Source organism: Pongo pygmaeus, chromosome 10 (assembly GCF_028885625.2).
Source record: "Pongo pygmaeus isolate AG05252 chromosome 10, NHGRI_mPonPyg2-v2.0_pri, whole genome shotgun sequence".
NCBI lineage: Eukaryota > Metazoa > Chordata > Mammalia > Primates > Hominidae > Pongo > Pongo pygmaeus.
The window spans coordinates 19,194,195-19,211,442 of NC_072383.2; the positions used below are offsets into that span (position 1 = coordinate 19,194,195).

General features: G+C 35.6%; 1 protein-coding gene across 18 annotated transcripts in view; it reads right to left on the reverse strand.

Annotated features, from left to right (window-relative positions):
- Window positions 1–17,248, reverse strand: part of PLCZ1 (phospholipase C zeta 1) — a 59,301-nt gene that overhangs the window by 15,927 nt on the left and 26,126 nt on the right. For 12 of the 18 annotated variants that reach the window (XR_008492838.1, XM_054443270.1, XM_054443271.1 and 9 more), the window contains 5 exons: window positions 10,437–10,586; window positions 6,746–7,000; window positions 5,038–5,194; window positions 1,426–1,542; window positions 185–354 (listed from right to left, as the gene is read on the reverse strand). Coding sequence is in view for 17 of the 18 variants with exons in the window: in XM_054443270.1 (XP_054299245.1) it covers window positions 185–354; window positions 1,426–1,542; window positions 5,038–5,194; window positions 6,746–7,000; window positions 10,437–10,586 (849 nt within the window). In the remaining variant the exon portion in view is untranslated. The remainder of the gene's footprint in view (window positions 1–184; window positions 355–1,425; window positions 1,543–5,037; window positions 5,195–6,745; window positions 7,001–10,436; window positions 10,587–17,248) is intronic. The other 6 variants (XM_054443280.1, XM_054443275.1, XM_054443281.1 and 3 more) reach the window with 4 other exon arrangements.

Genomic DNA, 17,248 nt, shown 5'->3' on the forward strand with positions numbered 1-17,248 from the left:
CTGCAACAGGAAGACATTTTTCAGATATAGAAGGATGCTGAAATACTACCCACATATAGTACCTGAAAAGATTAACAGAAATTTAAAAGAAATTAAAGCAAATCAGTGGAATTCAAAATACTAATGTACACTCTCTAGTTTATATAATAACCAAAAAATGTAAAAGAAAAGTTATTAATCTTACCCTTATTGTAAGTGTAATTGGCATACCCTCTTTTATGTTACTTGGGTTAAAGTATGATTTACTCTCTCTTAAGAATTGTGGTTTCAAAATATATCCAGAACCACCATTATCCAAAAATTTCCCATTTTGCAGATCCATAGGCAGACCAGGGGTCTGGAAATTTAAAGCCACTGTAAGGAAGAAGTATTTTGACATTGTCAGGTAATAGAGAATACAAATAAAGGAACACAAACCATTTACTGAAATCTAATAATGGATTCTATATCCCCAAATGTTCTATGACCAAGCACCATTAGCCTAATAATTCATGATTTTTAAAACTCTTTCTCCTGCCACGTCTATATTAATGTATATTGATGAGTTGCAAAGTTTAATCTGTAAGTAAATTACTACACAGCTTTGAGTAAAGAAATCAAAATGGTATCCAGTACAGATTATAGAATAACAATGTTCATGTCAGGTAACACTTAAGAAATATCAGAATAAAGAGTATCAGTGCATTGAATGCAAGAGGTAAAGACATCAACTATGTCACAAATTTTCAAGTCCATGAGATGCTGTTGTCACTTGAGGAGAAAGTGAGAAACAGGCAAAGCAATAATTGTCATTAAAATATGGAAGTACCTCAATATAGGCTGGTAAATAGCCACTGTAGAGAGTACCACACTCCACCCTCCACCCAGCCCCAATATCCCCCCTCCTCACACCTACAGGCCTTGCCACAATCCAGTAGAAGAAGGGTAACACCTGGTACTTTCTGATGGGTTAGTGCAGTGCTGTACTAGCTGTGCAATTTGGGATAAGAGTCTGGTGAGGGCAAATAACCAAGTTATGCAATCTTATTCACTTTTCAAAACTATGAATGTAGAAGCTCATGTAAAATATAAATGATAGAGGTCATTTGATTTGAACAGGCCTTGAGCATATCTCAAGCAAAGGAATTTGATCTTCAATGTCCATTTGGGTTTCCTTGTTCCCTTTCTCCACTACACGTCTCATATTAACTCCTCATGAATGTAACCACCATTCCCCGAACCATCAGCAAGATTTACCCCACCTCTACCCAGATAGGAATGACTTCAACTCTTAAAACACGTGACTCAACATTAGTGCCTGACCCCAAAGCCCCTGGGCCAAAAAATCTTGCATAGAAAGCCCTTTTTGTGAGTTTTTCATACATTCATAAAATGAATTCATTTTATGTTACTTTTGCAAACAACTCAGTATCCTATATAACATACCCATTTGACAACCTATATTCCAAAATTCTTGGGGATTAAAATTAGAAGAGTCTGCTCTTGTTGCTTTGGGATATATTCTGGTAATGAACTTCCTGGTGTGAAAAATAAACTCATGGACTGAAAAAGAATTATTAAAACATTGTGAAAGAATTCAAATAAATTTAAAAAGCCACTATTTCTCTCTATATATATCATATAATTCTATAATAGTTTCAACAATTTTGGTATGTATTGTCTTGGCAAAAATTTGCAATTCATGAATATCAAAATAAATCCATGCCTTTATATTTACAGTATAATTCACTATTATTTAGATGGTAGTGACAATTTTATCATAAAATTTATGTACACTGATCATTCAAGGAAAAAATTGATTAGATAATTTATATATTTTTTACATCCAAATTATTTCACTTTGTTGTAAGAATACATAAAACTCTAAAATATAATCCATTCATTTTTCAAAACAAAAGCAGCATTTTCCCTTATTATTTTTCCACTTTGATTTTCACAGTAGGACAGAATCACATGGAAGTCACACAAAGCTATATGATTCCAGCTAAATTAATCCTACTGAACATTTCACAGGTTCTCAGTGTTGAAAGGCACCCCAAAGTTGTCCAGTTCGACTTCCAATCCCTTCACTCCAGCATCTTCCCCCAAAGTTTATTCAATCTGTGTTTACATCTCTCCATTGAAAAACTCTCAATGCTTTTAATTATTTCAAATGTCGTTCTTACTGGGATAATTTCTACGTATTTGTAGTATACACACAAACAGGAACAAACATACACACACAGTCTTAGTTTCTGTACATATTCTTTGTGTTTCTTCTTGTCTGTATAATATTTAAGTCACCTGAGATTCAAACTAACTTAAACCCTTTACCATTTGGCACCTTCTTCAAATTTTTGAACACAGATTTCATGCTTCTCCAAGGATTTTCTTATTTCATTAAACAGATCCTGTTTCTGCAACCATTCCTGCTGATATAGTGACTCATCATGGGAGAACCGTTATTGCTTATGGCTCACTTCATTTGCTAATCCAACTAGAATAGAATCACCTCTCCCCTCACCCTAAATACTATTATTTAGGAAGCATTGTCAAATTAAAAATTACAGCTAATTTTATCAATTTTTATTTTCAAAAGTTACACGTTCCTTGAGAGAAAGTTTATCTTGAAACCATGTATGTATAAATACAGCATAGGTGTCCAAGTATCATGCTCCCTTATCTAGTCCTAACAGATGTCTGTCCTTAGGCAAAACACATACTCTTCTGAGTCTTAATGTTTCTCATTTACAAAGTAATAAATGTGAATGATGACTAAGGTCTCATAACATAATATGATTTCGTTATTTCTGAGATTAACCTTTAGAAAATGAACATGTTTGTTATTACAAATGCAGTTCATGTTTACTGTAAGATAGGAGGACATCAAAGAACAAATCAAACCATATGTCATCATTCAATTGATAACCACTGATAACTCCTTCATATATATCTTCCCATTCTTTTATATGTGTATAATTTTTAGTTGAATGATAATGTTTGTTCCCTTTCACAAACCACTATCTTTATTTACTAAAATAATGTGAACATCATTTCATTTCAATAATATTCATCTACAACATTATTTTTAATGATTTTTATTATGTTTATAATAATAATTGGCATCCTTGAAGTTAAACCTTTGCAGACATCATTGATTATTTACTATTAACTTTTGGTGCAAGAAAAATGCTCTACGCCCCTTCAAAGAAATGGTAATGCTATACTTTGACTCTACTCAGAACTGTCTAATTCCTTTCCAAAATGTTTGCAAGTATTTAATATGATGAGAGTAATATAATTATAATTAATTTATGCTGTGCCTACAGGTCCTGTCCTCATGAACAACAAATTCCAATAATTTGAAGGAACAGAGACCCATAAAGCATGTCATTCAAACTCTCTTAACCATACCTTACAGTAAGAAATACATTTTACAATCCAACACACATGCACCATGCACAATTGCTTCATAAAACCGTATTTATTATTACTGCTTGCAATACACTTTTCTTCTATTCTATTCTATTCTATTCTATCCTATTCTATTCTACTCTATTCCATTCCATTCCATCCCATTCCATTCTACTCTACACTACTCTATCCTATTCTATTATTTCACTGTAGTCCAGACCTACTGAATTGATTTTTGGTTACAACACACAGGTTAAAAAAGGAAAAGAGCTTCTAAAAAATCCAGAATCTCTCTAACAGATAGAGAATATGAACTAAAGTATACTTCAAAATCTTTGGGTATCTATGACCAGCCCAATAAGGTTAATCATTAAATCTATCAGAATCTGCACTCCCAAACAGCCAGCAACTTTTCTCAAGTCAATTGCAGGTGCTGATTTTCCTTCTGTGGTATTTCTACACAGGATGGTAGATTGCATTTTTTTAACTTTTAATTTTTGTGGGTACATAGATAAATATATTTATGGAGTACATGAGATATTTTGATAAAGATATACAACGTCTAGTAACACATCAGGGTAAGTGGTGTATCCATCACCCCAAGCATTTATCCTTTGTGTAACAAACAATCCAATTATACTCTTTTAGTTATTTTTAAATGTACAATAAACTATTGTTGATTGTAGTCACTTGTTGCACTATCAAATACTATGTCTTATTCATTCTATCCAACTATAGTTTTGTATCCATTATTGTCCCTACTTCCCCCATAAACCTACTACCAAAAAAACCTGCCATTTTTTGAGAATTAGCAGAGTCACCCGGCTGTTAAGTTAGTTGCTCATTCCCTTTTAAGTTTGGGACATTCCCCACATAATGAGTCTTCTTCCCATTCTCTTTCTCAGGCCCCATTTTACCTTGGGCACTGCCAAACAGAATAACCACCTCAGTTTTAGGATTAGAGGCAGTGAAAAGAAGATGCAGAGACAGATGGCACCTCTAGAGGTGTGCAGTGGGGCATGCACAATCTGCACAGCCATCTGGTAGTCCAGCCTGGGCGCCATTTCTTCCCCTTCCTTCACCATAGACATAGAGCCTCCAAGTCTGATTAACCCCACCTTCTTCAATGCCTATTAAATCCACAAAGTTCATCCTGTCTCCACTCTCACTGCCATAAATCTTTATTACCACCTTCTGCCTGCAATCTCACCCTTTGGCTGCTATCAGAGGCATCGTTTAGAAATACAGTGGATCATGCCACTCCTGAGAGTTCAATCTTCTCCTGCTCACCTTCGCTTCCAGGACAAAGTTCAAGCCTTCTAATTTCGCTCTGCCTCCCTCTGCAGCCCCGTCACTTCTCTCCTATACAAACTGCTCACCACAGCCCCCCAGCCCTCAACAAATGTGGCCACATCGGACATTCTCAATCAAAATGTCATGGCTTAGGAAAGTTAGTTAATGGCTAAGTTCTGTGAAATAAAACTTAATGAGACCTGAGGTATGTAACCCCATTCTAAATTATGTTAAATGTGTTGAAATTTTATGACAATATACATTTTATAAATATCATTGAGCAATCTTAACACCCTAGCAGTGAATCTAACTCATTTAAATATTTCATCTATTTGAGTCATAAAAATTTACCTCGCAATTTTGAAAGTTTTCGGGCTTGTGTCTCCCCAATAGAATTATTTTCATTAAATTGCTGATATAATCTTGAATGTTGAAAGCTTTTGAACTTCTCAGCTTTAGTATAAATGACAAGATCAGATAAGGCCAGAGCAATTTTTAGCTTCCTGGTCTAAAAATAAAATGCAGTAATTTTACATTTTTATGCTAATCATTGGGAAAAAATCTTCTTCTAGTAAAGAAAATACACTTTCAAATAAATGATTTTCATCTTTTCATAAGATTATCTCCTCAAACACCATTTGATTAACTCAATGTGATTATTTTTGGGAGCAAAAATATTTAATGTTAATATAAGCTAGCTTAAATTAAAAAATCACGATTAATGTAATAAGTATTGAGGACCATAATTATTACTATTTATTTTTTCCTAAAGATCTCAGTGTATTCCCATGAATTTTATAAATTTAGGAATTTTCATCATGAATAAATTTATATTGAAATGACTTCTATTACATAGTGAACATTTGCCATTTCACAACCTGGCATCTATTTCTTTTACACTTCTTTTTAGCCATTTCCCAAGTTTTGTTTTGGGAAAACATTTCTTGCTCATGCTCAATCCAAGTATGAGTCAGGCAGATTGGGCCAGCTAAACAGAGCTTTGCATTCCCCTAGCAACAGTAATTGGTTCAGGGATGTGCGCATAACCAGATCAGAGCCAATGTACCAAAAAAAAAAAAAAAAAAAATTGCTTGCTCTGCCAAGAGATAGGCGTTCCACTGGATTTGAAGCTGAAATGATATAAAGCTGAATCCTTACAATAGCCATGCACCAACACAGAGAAAGTGGGAGCAAAGCTGGAGAAAGAATTGAAGTTCTGCTGACTTTATGTGAGACGTTATATCAAGTCATTTTTTAAATTAAAATCCCTTTCACTGAACTTTTCATCTGTGTAGGCCAATTAATTAATTATCATTTTATTTAAACCAGCTGGATTGGTTTTGTGTCACATGCAACCTAATATACTTTCTTTCATCATGCTAATGTATATACATATAACACTATGTATTATAAACATTGAATCTTGTCTTTGTCTTTACTTGGGACCAGGGAAATTACGTTGTGTATCTCTGCATCTTTTGCACTTTGCACAAAGCCTGCTTCATAAGAATGCATAATATTCATCAACTATAGAGAATTTTTTTTGTTTTTTTTTTTGAAACAGGATCTCCTTCTGTTGCCCAGGCTGGAGTGCAATGGCGCGATCTCGGCTCACTGCAACCTCCCCATCCCAGGTTCAAGCAATTCTCCTGCTTCAGCGTCCCGAGTAGTTGGAACTACAGGCATGCGTCACCATCCCTGGCTAATTTTTGTATTTTTAGTAGAGACGGGGTTTCACCATGTTGGCCAGGCTGATCTCAAACTCCTGACCTCATGTGATCTGCCCACCTCAGCCTCCCAAAGTGCTGGGATTACAGGCATGAGCCATCCTGCTCAGCCTAGAGAAAAACAATTTTTAAGCAGCTAACATAAGAAAAGAGGCAATTTAAAAAATTCATCATCCACCATCGATGTTTTCAAAGTAAATTGTAAATGATAGACTAGAGTTTTTATAAGAAGGAAAACGATTTTTCTCCAGAATTAAAAAAAAAAAATCTCCAAGAATAAAATTAGAAAACTTTCCAATCACTTGTAAGATTTTCACAAAGCACCACCTCACCTTCTTTTTCTTGAAAAGCATTACTCCAGGTAACTTTTTTACCCCTGTTTCCTTGTCTTGATTGTCTCCTAAAACAGATTCGAATACTTCTGATTCTTTGAATTTATCCTCCTCCTCCTCCTCCTCCTCCTCTAGATCTGCCACTTCTTCTTCCCATTCCTCCACCTTACCACGCTTATCAGAACCTTTTCTTTCACGGGTTTCCTTTAAGGTTCCTATTTTCTTATTTTTAACTAATATTTTGAATTTTAGTGCCTAAGGAAACAATTTGAGAGATACAATTACACATTTACAAGTAAATTTGCATTGTAACAGTCACTGAAAAGTGTTTCACTATATTTCCAATTAGCCTACAGTAATAAGATATGTAAGAACTCCGTTTTTTCCCATACCCCTATTCACATCTCAGTAGAGGAATGAATACAGTGATATAAAGCTATTGATTGTAATTCACCAAAAAAAAGCCTGTTATTATTGAGACTTACCATATGCCATTTTTTTTTATATTTCACAAGTTGGTACTATTCCAACAATTTGAAATACGTGAAAAGTATATATATAAATACTTACCATGATATTGCAATTAAAATGTTACAACTTCTGGTAGTAAACGCTTCAGCTCATCATTTTCTTATCCAACATTAAAAAGTATTAAATGAAATCAGGTATATTAAAATGTCTATCGTAAGTGTCTGGCATCCAGTATAGACTAAATTAAAGATTCGTAATAAAGGCTCTTCAAATTTCTTCTGTATTACACATAAACGTCATTAACTTAATATTTTCTGTCCTTCAAACTTAGAAGCATAGCAAAATTTACATCAGTGTCACTTGTTCTAAATTTGAAGGCTTCTGATTCCATTCTTTCACTTGGTTATTCCTGCCCTCAGGATAATTTATTTAATTTAACAAGTACATTTAAGTACCAGCTCTGTTATATACAATGCTGAAATCTGGGTTATAAAGTAAAGTTCTTTTCTCCAAGGAGCTTTGATTGTCCTTTCTCTTTTGTCATCCTCAGGTATCCATTCAAATTATTCCATCATCTTGGGTCTTCCCTCTTTCACAATGACCCTTATGATACTCTCTACTGCAGAGTTAATGCACTCTGCAATCCCATGCATCAAGAATATTATCAGAAGTGCTTGGGAAAGGGACAAATTCCTAGGATCTACTTCAAAATAAGGGAATCAGAATCTTGAATTGTGGGGCTGGAATTAGGCCTCCTTAAACAAGTCTCTAGGCAATTCTTTTACACACAAGGACTGAATATTGTAGGATAAGGTAACTTTTTTTTTTTTTTTTTTTTTTGAAATGGAGTCTCACTCCGTCACCCAGGATGGAGTGCAGTGACATGATCTCAGCTCACTGCAACCTCCGCCTCCCAGGTTCAAGAGATTCTCCTGCCTCAGCCTCCCAAGTAGCTGGGATTACAGGGTAACTTTAATTCTTCATTTACTCATTGAAAAGCACCTCCCTGCTTTAGTATGGAGCTAAAATTTGAATGAAAGCTATGTACAGGAATGCTAGAAAAATAGATTCATATATAATAGGAAGCGGGATTCTCTTCCAAAAAAAGCTAAAAATTATAAGTTCCAGAATTGGACTATGATTCGGGTTTAATCTTTGATGATATGTTTCGAAATTCTTTACTATTTCTTTTCTGCCACAATTGAACACATTGAGTCTGTGGGCATTCTTATGCCACAAAAGAACCGTGGTCTTTCCATTTATCACACAGTTCATTTTTTCCTGTCTCAGTTCTATCATCAGCCCTATATTTCTTGTCACTAGTGTCACACCACTTTCACCTGAAAATTTTTCACTGATTTAAATAAAATGTTAAAAGAAGTAAAATTTGAGGATCTTCCAAATTTATTATGTCAAGGAGAAAAGTTCAGCCCTGGAAACTTAGTCACGTAATACAGCTGTTTTGCTTCGATAGTACATGACCATTGCTTTCTGACCTTTGTGTTGAGATGTTATACATTGACCAGACTCCTTATTCTTTATTCAAACCCAGACTAAATGACCTTAGAGATAGAGAACCTTGTGATTACCTCTTTACAATAGAATGTTAAGCAAACCCCTTAGAGTGTAATAGACAGTAGCCAATCAAATCTTAAATCTGTCTGTTAACCCTTGTGTGGAAAATACTGTAATTCTGTTCTGTACCTCTGTTTTTGCCTGTATAAAACAATTTTCACTTTTTCCCACACCAGGAGCAATGACTACCATCCTTTGCTGTCTTGTGTGTCCCAGAAAGCTACCCTTACGCTTTGCACTTGAATAAATTCTTCTAACTGAATCCCAAGCCTTTTGATTATTTTAGATTGGCTAAATAAATAAATAAATCAATCAATAAGGAAAATACAGAGGGAAATACACAAATATTACAAAAATATTGTTATGTCTAGCAAAAATGAAGACATGTCAAAACCAAACTATTTGTTGTTAGACAATACTATTCATCAAAAAGAAAGTTTATTTATAATCTGATAAAATTTGGGATAGGGAGAAAGGCCCAGCAAAGAAAACTAAGCAGGAGTAATCAAAGAAGAGTGAGGGAAGGTTAAAGAATGTGGTGTTGCAACAGAAAGTAATTCAGGGAAAGGAAGTGGAGGTCCACAGTATTGAATGTTAATGAGAGGACAACCAGATGAAGACGAAAAGAGGTTCATTAGAATTTATCAGTAAGAACATCTTTGATGAATGTGATGGGAACTTTCCTGTGAAGCAATTAGAAGAGAAAGAGGGACTGAATAGGTTGCAAGGAGACAAGAAAATGAAAATTTGGGCTGTGAGAGGGAGTAATTTCTTTCTTTCTTTTTTTTCAATAAGAAGGAGTTTCGCTTTTTTTGCCCAGGCTGGAGTTCAGTAGCTCAATCTTGGCTCACTGTAACCCCCGCCTCCCGGGTTCAAGCGATTCTCCTGCCTCAGTCTCCCTACTAGCTGGGATTACAGGTAGATGCCATGACACCCAGCTAATTTTTGTATTTTTAGTAGAGACAGGGTTTCACCATGTTGCTCAAGGCTGGTTTTGAACTCCTAACCTCAGGTGATCTGCCCTCCTCGGCCTCCCAAGGTGCTGGGATTACAGGCGTGAGTCACCGCACCCGGCCATAGAGAGGGAATAATAAAGAGACAGCCAGAGAGAGAAGTCCTGATGGTAGATGTGGATGTGATTTTTCAAAGCAAATACTTCAGTATGCTCAAATTAAGATGTAAAGGGACATTGAGACAGGGAAATTGAAAAGAGTAGATTTTTTAAAGGGGAACTTGCTACCCAGCTGTTGAGATATTGGGTACTGACTCTATTTATAGTCTAGAACTTTTACCACTTTCTAGGACTTTTGCCTGTAAAACATACTAAATTTCTGGTCCTTAATACTAATTGCTTTGATATTGTGGACCCATGGGGTAGGAGACACAATCAAAAGGTGGGTTGTACATATATATATATATATATCTATATATATATATATATATATATATATAATTTTCATCAAAATATATTCACCTAAACGTTCATGAGAACATTCCCTAGACAACATTGCAAAGATAAACCTCTATACATGATCAAAACTAAGCATATTCATTGGTCTCTAGCACAGTTTCACGGGCCAATATAACAGTGACATGTGTTCATGGACTTCTTTCTTAACCCGAGTTTCTCAGAAAAAAATGTTACCTCTGGTGATGGCAGAGTATCAGGAAAATCATCAAGCATATCAGAAAGCAAGGACTCTCCAAAAGTAGCCTGCAAATTGTCTGCCATGACTTCTTGTTGGGCAGTGGAGCAGTGATTTTCTAAAGAGAGCACCACTGGGTAGTCAGATGTCTAAAAAAGTAACCATTGCTATGGTTATTCATCAAAACTTCTAAATAATTGTAAGGCAATTAATATAAGTGCTTAATGTATTTTAAAACTTACTTCTAACGTTTAGTACCTTTGCAAAATAAGTATTCTTTAAACTGAAAGTACTTTTGAGTTTGGCAAAACAGAGACCATTAAATCTGCATAAAAAGAAAAATGTATTACTATTTGCACCAAAAGAATAGGAACAACTGAAGCATCCATCAGTAAGTACTTATTTAAATAAATTATACTGGCCAGGCTGGGTGGCTCACATCTGTAATCCCAGCACTTTGAGAGGCTGAGGCAGGCGGATCACCTGAGGTCAGGAGTTCGAGGCCAGCTTGTCCAACGTAGTGAAACCCGTCTCTACTAAAATTACAAAAATTAGCCAGGTGTGGTAGTGTGTGCCTGTAATCCCAGCTACTCAGGAGGCTAAGGCAGGAGAATCACTTGAACCCACGAGGCAGAGATTACAATGAGCCGAGGTTGCGCCATTGCATTCCAGCCTGGGTGACAGAGCAAGACTCCATCTCAAAAATAACAATAATAATAATAAATAAATTATACCATATTCATATAAAGAAATGATATAGACCAATTAAGAAGAAGGCAGGACGAGCATGGTAGCTCACACCTGTAATCCCAGCACTTTGGGAGGCCAGGGTGGGTGGATCACCTGGGGTCAGGAGTTTGAGACCAGGCTGGCCAACATGGCGAAACCCCATCTCTACTAAAAATGCAAAAAAGAAATTTAGCTGGGCGTGGTGGCAGGTGCCTGTAATCCCAGTTACCTGGGAGGCTGAGGCAGGAGAATTGCTTGAACCGGGAGGCGGAGGTTGCAGTGAGCCGAGATTGCACCATTGCACTACAGCCTGGGTGACAGAACGAGACTCTATCTCAAAAATAAAAATTAAAAAAAAGAAGACAGAGCTATCTATACTGCTATAGAAAGTTATCTATAGGTTTATGAAGAAAAACAAGTTACCCAAAAGTAGCAGGCTATATTTTTACTGTTAATATACAAATATTTAGAGATTTTAAAATGTGAAACAAAAACACTATTAACACTGATGAGTTGGGGGAAATGTTAATATTCTGCTTTTTCAGTTTTAAGTTCTGTAATCAAAACTCATTGTTTTAGAATTAGAAACAAAGATAAAGACATTTCCAGTTTCTAATAGCAAAGGAGTTTTATTAAATGAAGGTGGCTCTGCAAAGGTATTTTCTGCCCTTTCTCATTGCTGTAACTTCAAAACTTGCCAAAAAATAGGGAACAAAACATCATTGGATCTTATTTACAATTCTTTTCTTTGTTTCGATTTCATATATACTTATCAGGGCACAAATTTACCAATTTGTAAACAAGGCAGGGAATCACAAGTCTCACTGCATTTTCACAGCACTCAGAACAGGGTAGATTATTACTATGTCTTTTTAATGTATGAGTGTATTGCTCTGTGGCTGCTGTGACAAAAATTAGTACAAACCTTGGTGGCTTAAAACAACAACATTTATTCTCTCACCGTCTAGTCACCAGAAGTTTGAAATCAGTTTCACTGGCCTCAAATCAAGGTGTTGGTAAGGCTGCACTCCCTTGGAAGGCACTGGAGAAGAATCCTCCTTGCCTCTTCCGGGTTTGGGTGGCTGCCCACATTCCTTGGCTTGTGGCCACATCTCTCTAATCTCTGTCCCTGTCTTCCCATTGCCTCCTCCTCTGGTGTATCAAATCTCTCTCTACTTCCTTCTTATGAAAGTGCTTATGATGGTGTTTAGCGCCCACTCAGATAATCCAGAATAATCTTCCCATCTAGAGGTCTTTAACTGAATTACATCTACAAAGACACTTTTTCCAAATAAAACAACATTTACAAGTTCGAGGAATTAAAACTTAATATTTTTGGAAACCCTTATTTGACCTACACAATGACCTTCTCAACTAGAGTGAGTCTACTGACTCACTCTGATCCCAAAAGAATAGGTAAAGTTTTTTCCAAATATAATAAGTAATTCTGAGACTGGGCAAAGTGATGGCCTAAAAGGTGGATTCTTCCATGAGGCCCTGACGTCACTGACATCATTTCTCTTTCTTCTTGGCTCCATCTTCTGGGAAGATCCTCTTTCTTTTATCTTCCTCGGCCACGTTGAAAGTGGATGTTGAGGAGTTTGCTCTCTTGAAAGCCAAGCAATGTTTGCAGCCCATTTCCTTACCAAAGGCTGTTTTAAGGCTCACCTAAGAGTCATACTTATGGGGTTTTTTTGGCAATATAAGTCCCTCAAAACTTAGATTTCTTATGTATTTATTCTAGTAAACTCATGCAACTAGACCCAATTATGACTTCCCTAGTCATAATTATCATCTATTTAATTTCATGTCCTCTTTTTCCAAATTAATAGTGACTACCTTGAGTAGGAAGTCTAAACTTTAATCTTATCTATGCTGCAAAACTGAGTCACCTTGTTCAGCTGGGAAGTCTCACTGAGACTCCACTGCTCAAAGCCTTGTTTAAAATCTCATTTCTTGCTCTTTTGGGTGTTTTTAAATACACTTTATTGTGTATACTTAAAGTATACAACATGATGTTATGGGGCATAACATCATGTGATAGTAAGAAGGTTATTATAGTGAATGAAATTAACATATCCATCTATCCATCATTTCACAGTTACCCTTTTATTAATTTTTATGGCAAGAGCAGCAAAAATCTACTCATTCAGCATGAAGACCATATACAATACAATTTTATTACCTACAATCCTCATATGATACATTAGATGTCTAGACTTTTTCATCCTACATATGTGCTACTTTGTAGCCTCTGACATACCTTTCTCCATTTTCTTCTCCCTCCCCACACCTCGTTCCTGTCAACCACTGTTTTGTTCTCTATCTCTGTACCTTTTAGAGTTTTTTTTAAATTCCACATATAAGTGAGATCAGGCATTATTTCTTTCTGCATCTGGCTTATTTCACTTAACATAATGTCCTCACTCATGTTGTGGTAAATGGAAAGATCTCATTCTTTTTAAAGACTGAATCATATTCCATTGTATATATCCATTTTCTTTATCCATTTGTCTGTGAATGAACACTTATGTTGTTTCCATATCATGGCTATTGTGAACAATTCTACAGTGAACATTGCAGCACAAATATCTTTATGAGATGGTTATTTAATTCCCTTTGGGTATGTACCCAGAAGAGGGAATACTGGGTCATATGGTGGCTGTATTTTTTATTTCTTTAGAAACCTCCATGCTGTATTCCCATTGGTGGTACCAATCTACATTTCCACCATCAGTGTACATAGTTCCCTTTTTGCCAAGCCCTCGCCAACATTTGTTATCCTTTGACTTTTTGATGAGATCTTCTAACATGGTAAGACTCTGAGGTGGTATCTCATGGTGGTTTTGATTTGCATGTCCCTGGTGACTAATAATATTGAATACCTTCTCATATACTTGTTGGCCATTTTTATGTCTTCTTTGGAGAAATGCCTATTCAGGTTTTTTGTTCATTTTTTTAATCAAGTTTTTTTTTCCACTAATGAGTTGTATGAGTTCTTTATAAATTTTGGATATTACTCCCTTATCAGATACATGGTTTGCAAATATTTTTTTCCCAGTTCATAGGCTGCCCTTTCATTTTGTTGATTGTTTGATTGTTTCCTTTGCTGTGCAAAAGCTTATTAGTTCGATGTAGTCCCAGTTATTTATTTTTGCTTTTGTGACCTGAGCTTTTGATGTAATATCAAAAAAAATTGCCAAAGTCAGTGTCTAGGAGCTTTTCCCCTATGTTCCCTTCTAGGGTCTTCATAGTTTCTAGTATTATATGTAAGTTTTTTATCCATTTTAACTTGATTTGTTGTGTATGGTGTAAGATAAGGATCTAATTTCATTCTTTAGCATGTTGAAATTCAGTTTTTTCAGTACCATTTATTGAAGATACTATCCTTTACCATTTTGTCTTCTTGGTCTCCTTGATAAAAATTAGGTTGACCATATATGCTTAGGTTGATCTCTAGGCTCTCTATTCTTTTCCAAAGGTCTATATGTCTGTTTTTCTGCACAGGACCATGCTGTATTGATTACTATAGCTTTGTAATATAATTTTAAATCAGAAAGTGTGATGCCTCCAACTTTGTTTTCATTTGTCAGAATTATTTTGGCTATTTGAAGTCTTTTATACTTCTTTACAAATTGTAGGACTTTTTTTTTCTATTTCTATGAATAATGCCATTGGAATTTTGGTAAGAATTGCATTAAATCTGTATATTGTAGCCTAGTATAGTTGCTCACACCTGTAATCCCAGCACTTTGGGAGGCCAAGGTGAGAGGATCTTCTGAGGCCAGGATTTTGACATCAGCCTTGACAACATAACAATACCACACCCCAAGTGAAAAAAACCCAGTGTATTGCTTTAGATAGTATGAACATTTTAACAATATTATTTTATATCTTCTGATTCAGGAGCATAGGATATCTTTATTTGTATCTCCAATTTCTTTCACCCATGTTTTACAGTTTTCAGTATACAGATATTTCACTTCCTTGGTTAAATTTATTCCTAGATATGTCATTTTTATACTATTGTAAATGAGATTATTTTCTTAATTTCTTTCAATTAGGTCACTATTTGCATATAAAAATACTACTGATTTAAATATATTGATTTTGTGTTCTGCAACTTTACTGAATTCATTTATGAGTTCTAACAGGGTTTTTTGTGTGGAATTGTTGGGCTTTTTTACATACAGGATTATGTCATCTGCAAATAAACATAATGTTGCTTCTTTTCTTCCTATTGGAAAAAATAGAAAGTATTGCATTTTGTCTCTTTTTCTTATCTCGTTGCCCATTTCTTGCTTTTTGGAATCTTAGAAGCTGTAGGCTTTTCATCCTTGCAAGGCCTTTGAATTTTAAGACTGTCACTATTTTTTTAATTCATTTTTCCACTCTGAATTAGGTGAGGGAGTTAGCCATGCAAATATTTGGGAAGGGTATTTCATATGAAGGAGGAATAGCAAGTACAAAGGCCTTGAGATGTGTCTGAAAAAGACTAAGGAGGCCAGAATGGCCAAGCAAACAGGGATGGAGTAGCAGGAGAGTTAAAAGAGGTAATGAAAAACTGACCACTTATGGCCTTGTGAGTCATTGTACAAATTTTAGCTTTTATTTTGAGTGAGGCTGAAGTCTTTGAGAAGGGGAATGACATAGTCTGAGTTACCAAAAATCACTCTGGTTGATATGTTGAGATGAGATGGCAGGGGAATAAGAAAAGAAGCAAGAATATCAGAGAAGAGGGCAGTGGGATCTTAAATGAGAGGTGATGTTGGTTGACTACGACAGTGACAGTAAGAATGGGCAGAGATAGTTAAATTCAGGATACATTTTAAAAGTAAAGCCACTTCTCAAAAGAAGACATTTATGCAGCCAAAACACACATGAAAAAATGCTCATCATCACTGGCCATCAAAGAAATGCAAATCAAAACCACAATGAGATACCATCTCACACCAGTTAGAATGGCGATCATTAAAAAGTCAGGAAACAACAGGTGCTGGAGAGGATGTGGAGAAATAGGAACACTTTTATACTGTTGGTGGGACTGTAAACTAGTTCAACTATTGTGGAAGTCAGTGTGGCAATTCCTCAGGAATCTAGAACTAGAAATACCATTTGACCCAGCCATCCCATTACTGGGTATATACCCAGAGGATTATAAATCATGCTGCTATAAAGACACATGCACACGTATGTTTATTGCGGCACTATTCACAATAGCAAAGACTTGGAACCAACCCAAATGTCCAACAACGATAGACTGGATTAAGAAAATGTAGCACATATACACCATGGAATACTATGCAGCCATAAAAATGAAGAGTTCATGTCCTTTGTAGGGACATGGATGAAATTGGAAACCATCATTCTCAGCAAACTATCTCAAGGACAAAAAACCAAACACCGCATGTTCTCACTCATAGGTGGGAATTGAACAATGAGAACACATGGACACAGGAAGAGGAACATCACACTCCGGGAACTGTTGTGGGGTGGGGGGAGGGGGGAGGGATAGAATTAGGAGATATACCTAATGCTAAATGACGAGTTAATGGTGCAGCACACCAACATGGCACATGTATACATATGTAACTAATCTGCACATTGTGCGCATGTACCCTAAAACTTAAAGTATATATATAAAAAAAAAAAGTAAAGCCAAGATGATTTACTGAAGAATTGATTGAGGGGATTGAGAGAAGGAGAAGAAGGTTACAGTTGGCAAAAAAGGTCTTGGCTAGAGCATATGAAAGTTGTCATTGATGAGATCGGGAAGATCATGGCGAGAGCAGGACTAGAGAAATATCAGGGAGCTCAATTTTAAACATGTTAAGTTAAATATGCCTATTCATATCCAAGTGGTAATGTCAAACAGGCAGTTGTGTACATTGGTGTGAGTTCAAGAAAGAGACTGGAGCAGAAATAAATATATTTAGAAATAATAGAAACTACATGTTTAGGAGAATCAGTGCCATACTCTCAATGTCTTTATATTAAGATAGAAATTGTTCATATATTTGTATCTTTGAAATATTTATTTTGTACTTCATTTTAATATATAGTAGATAAATTTATATAAATT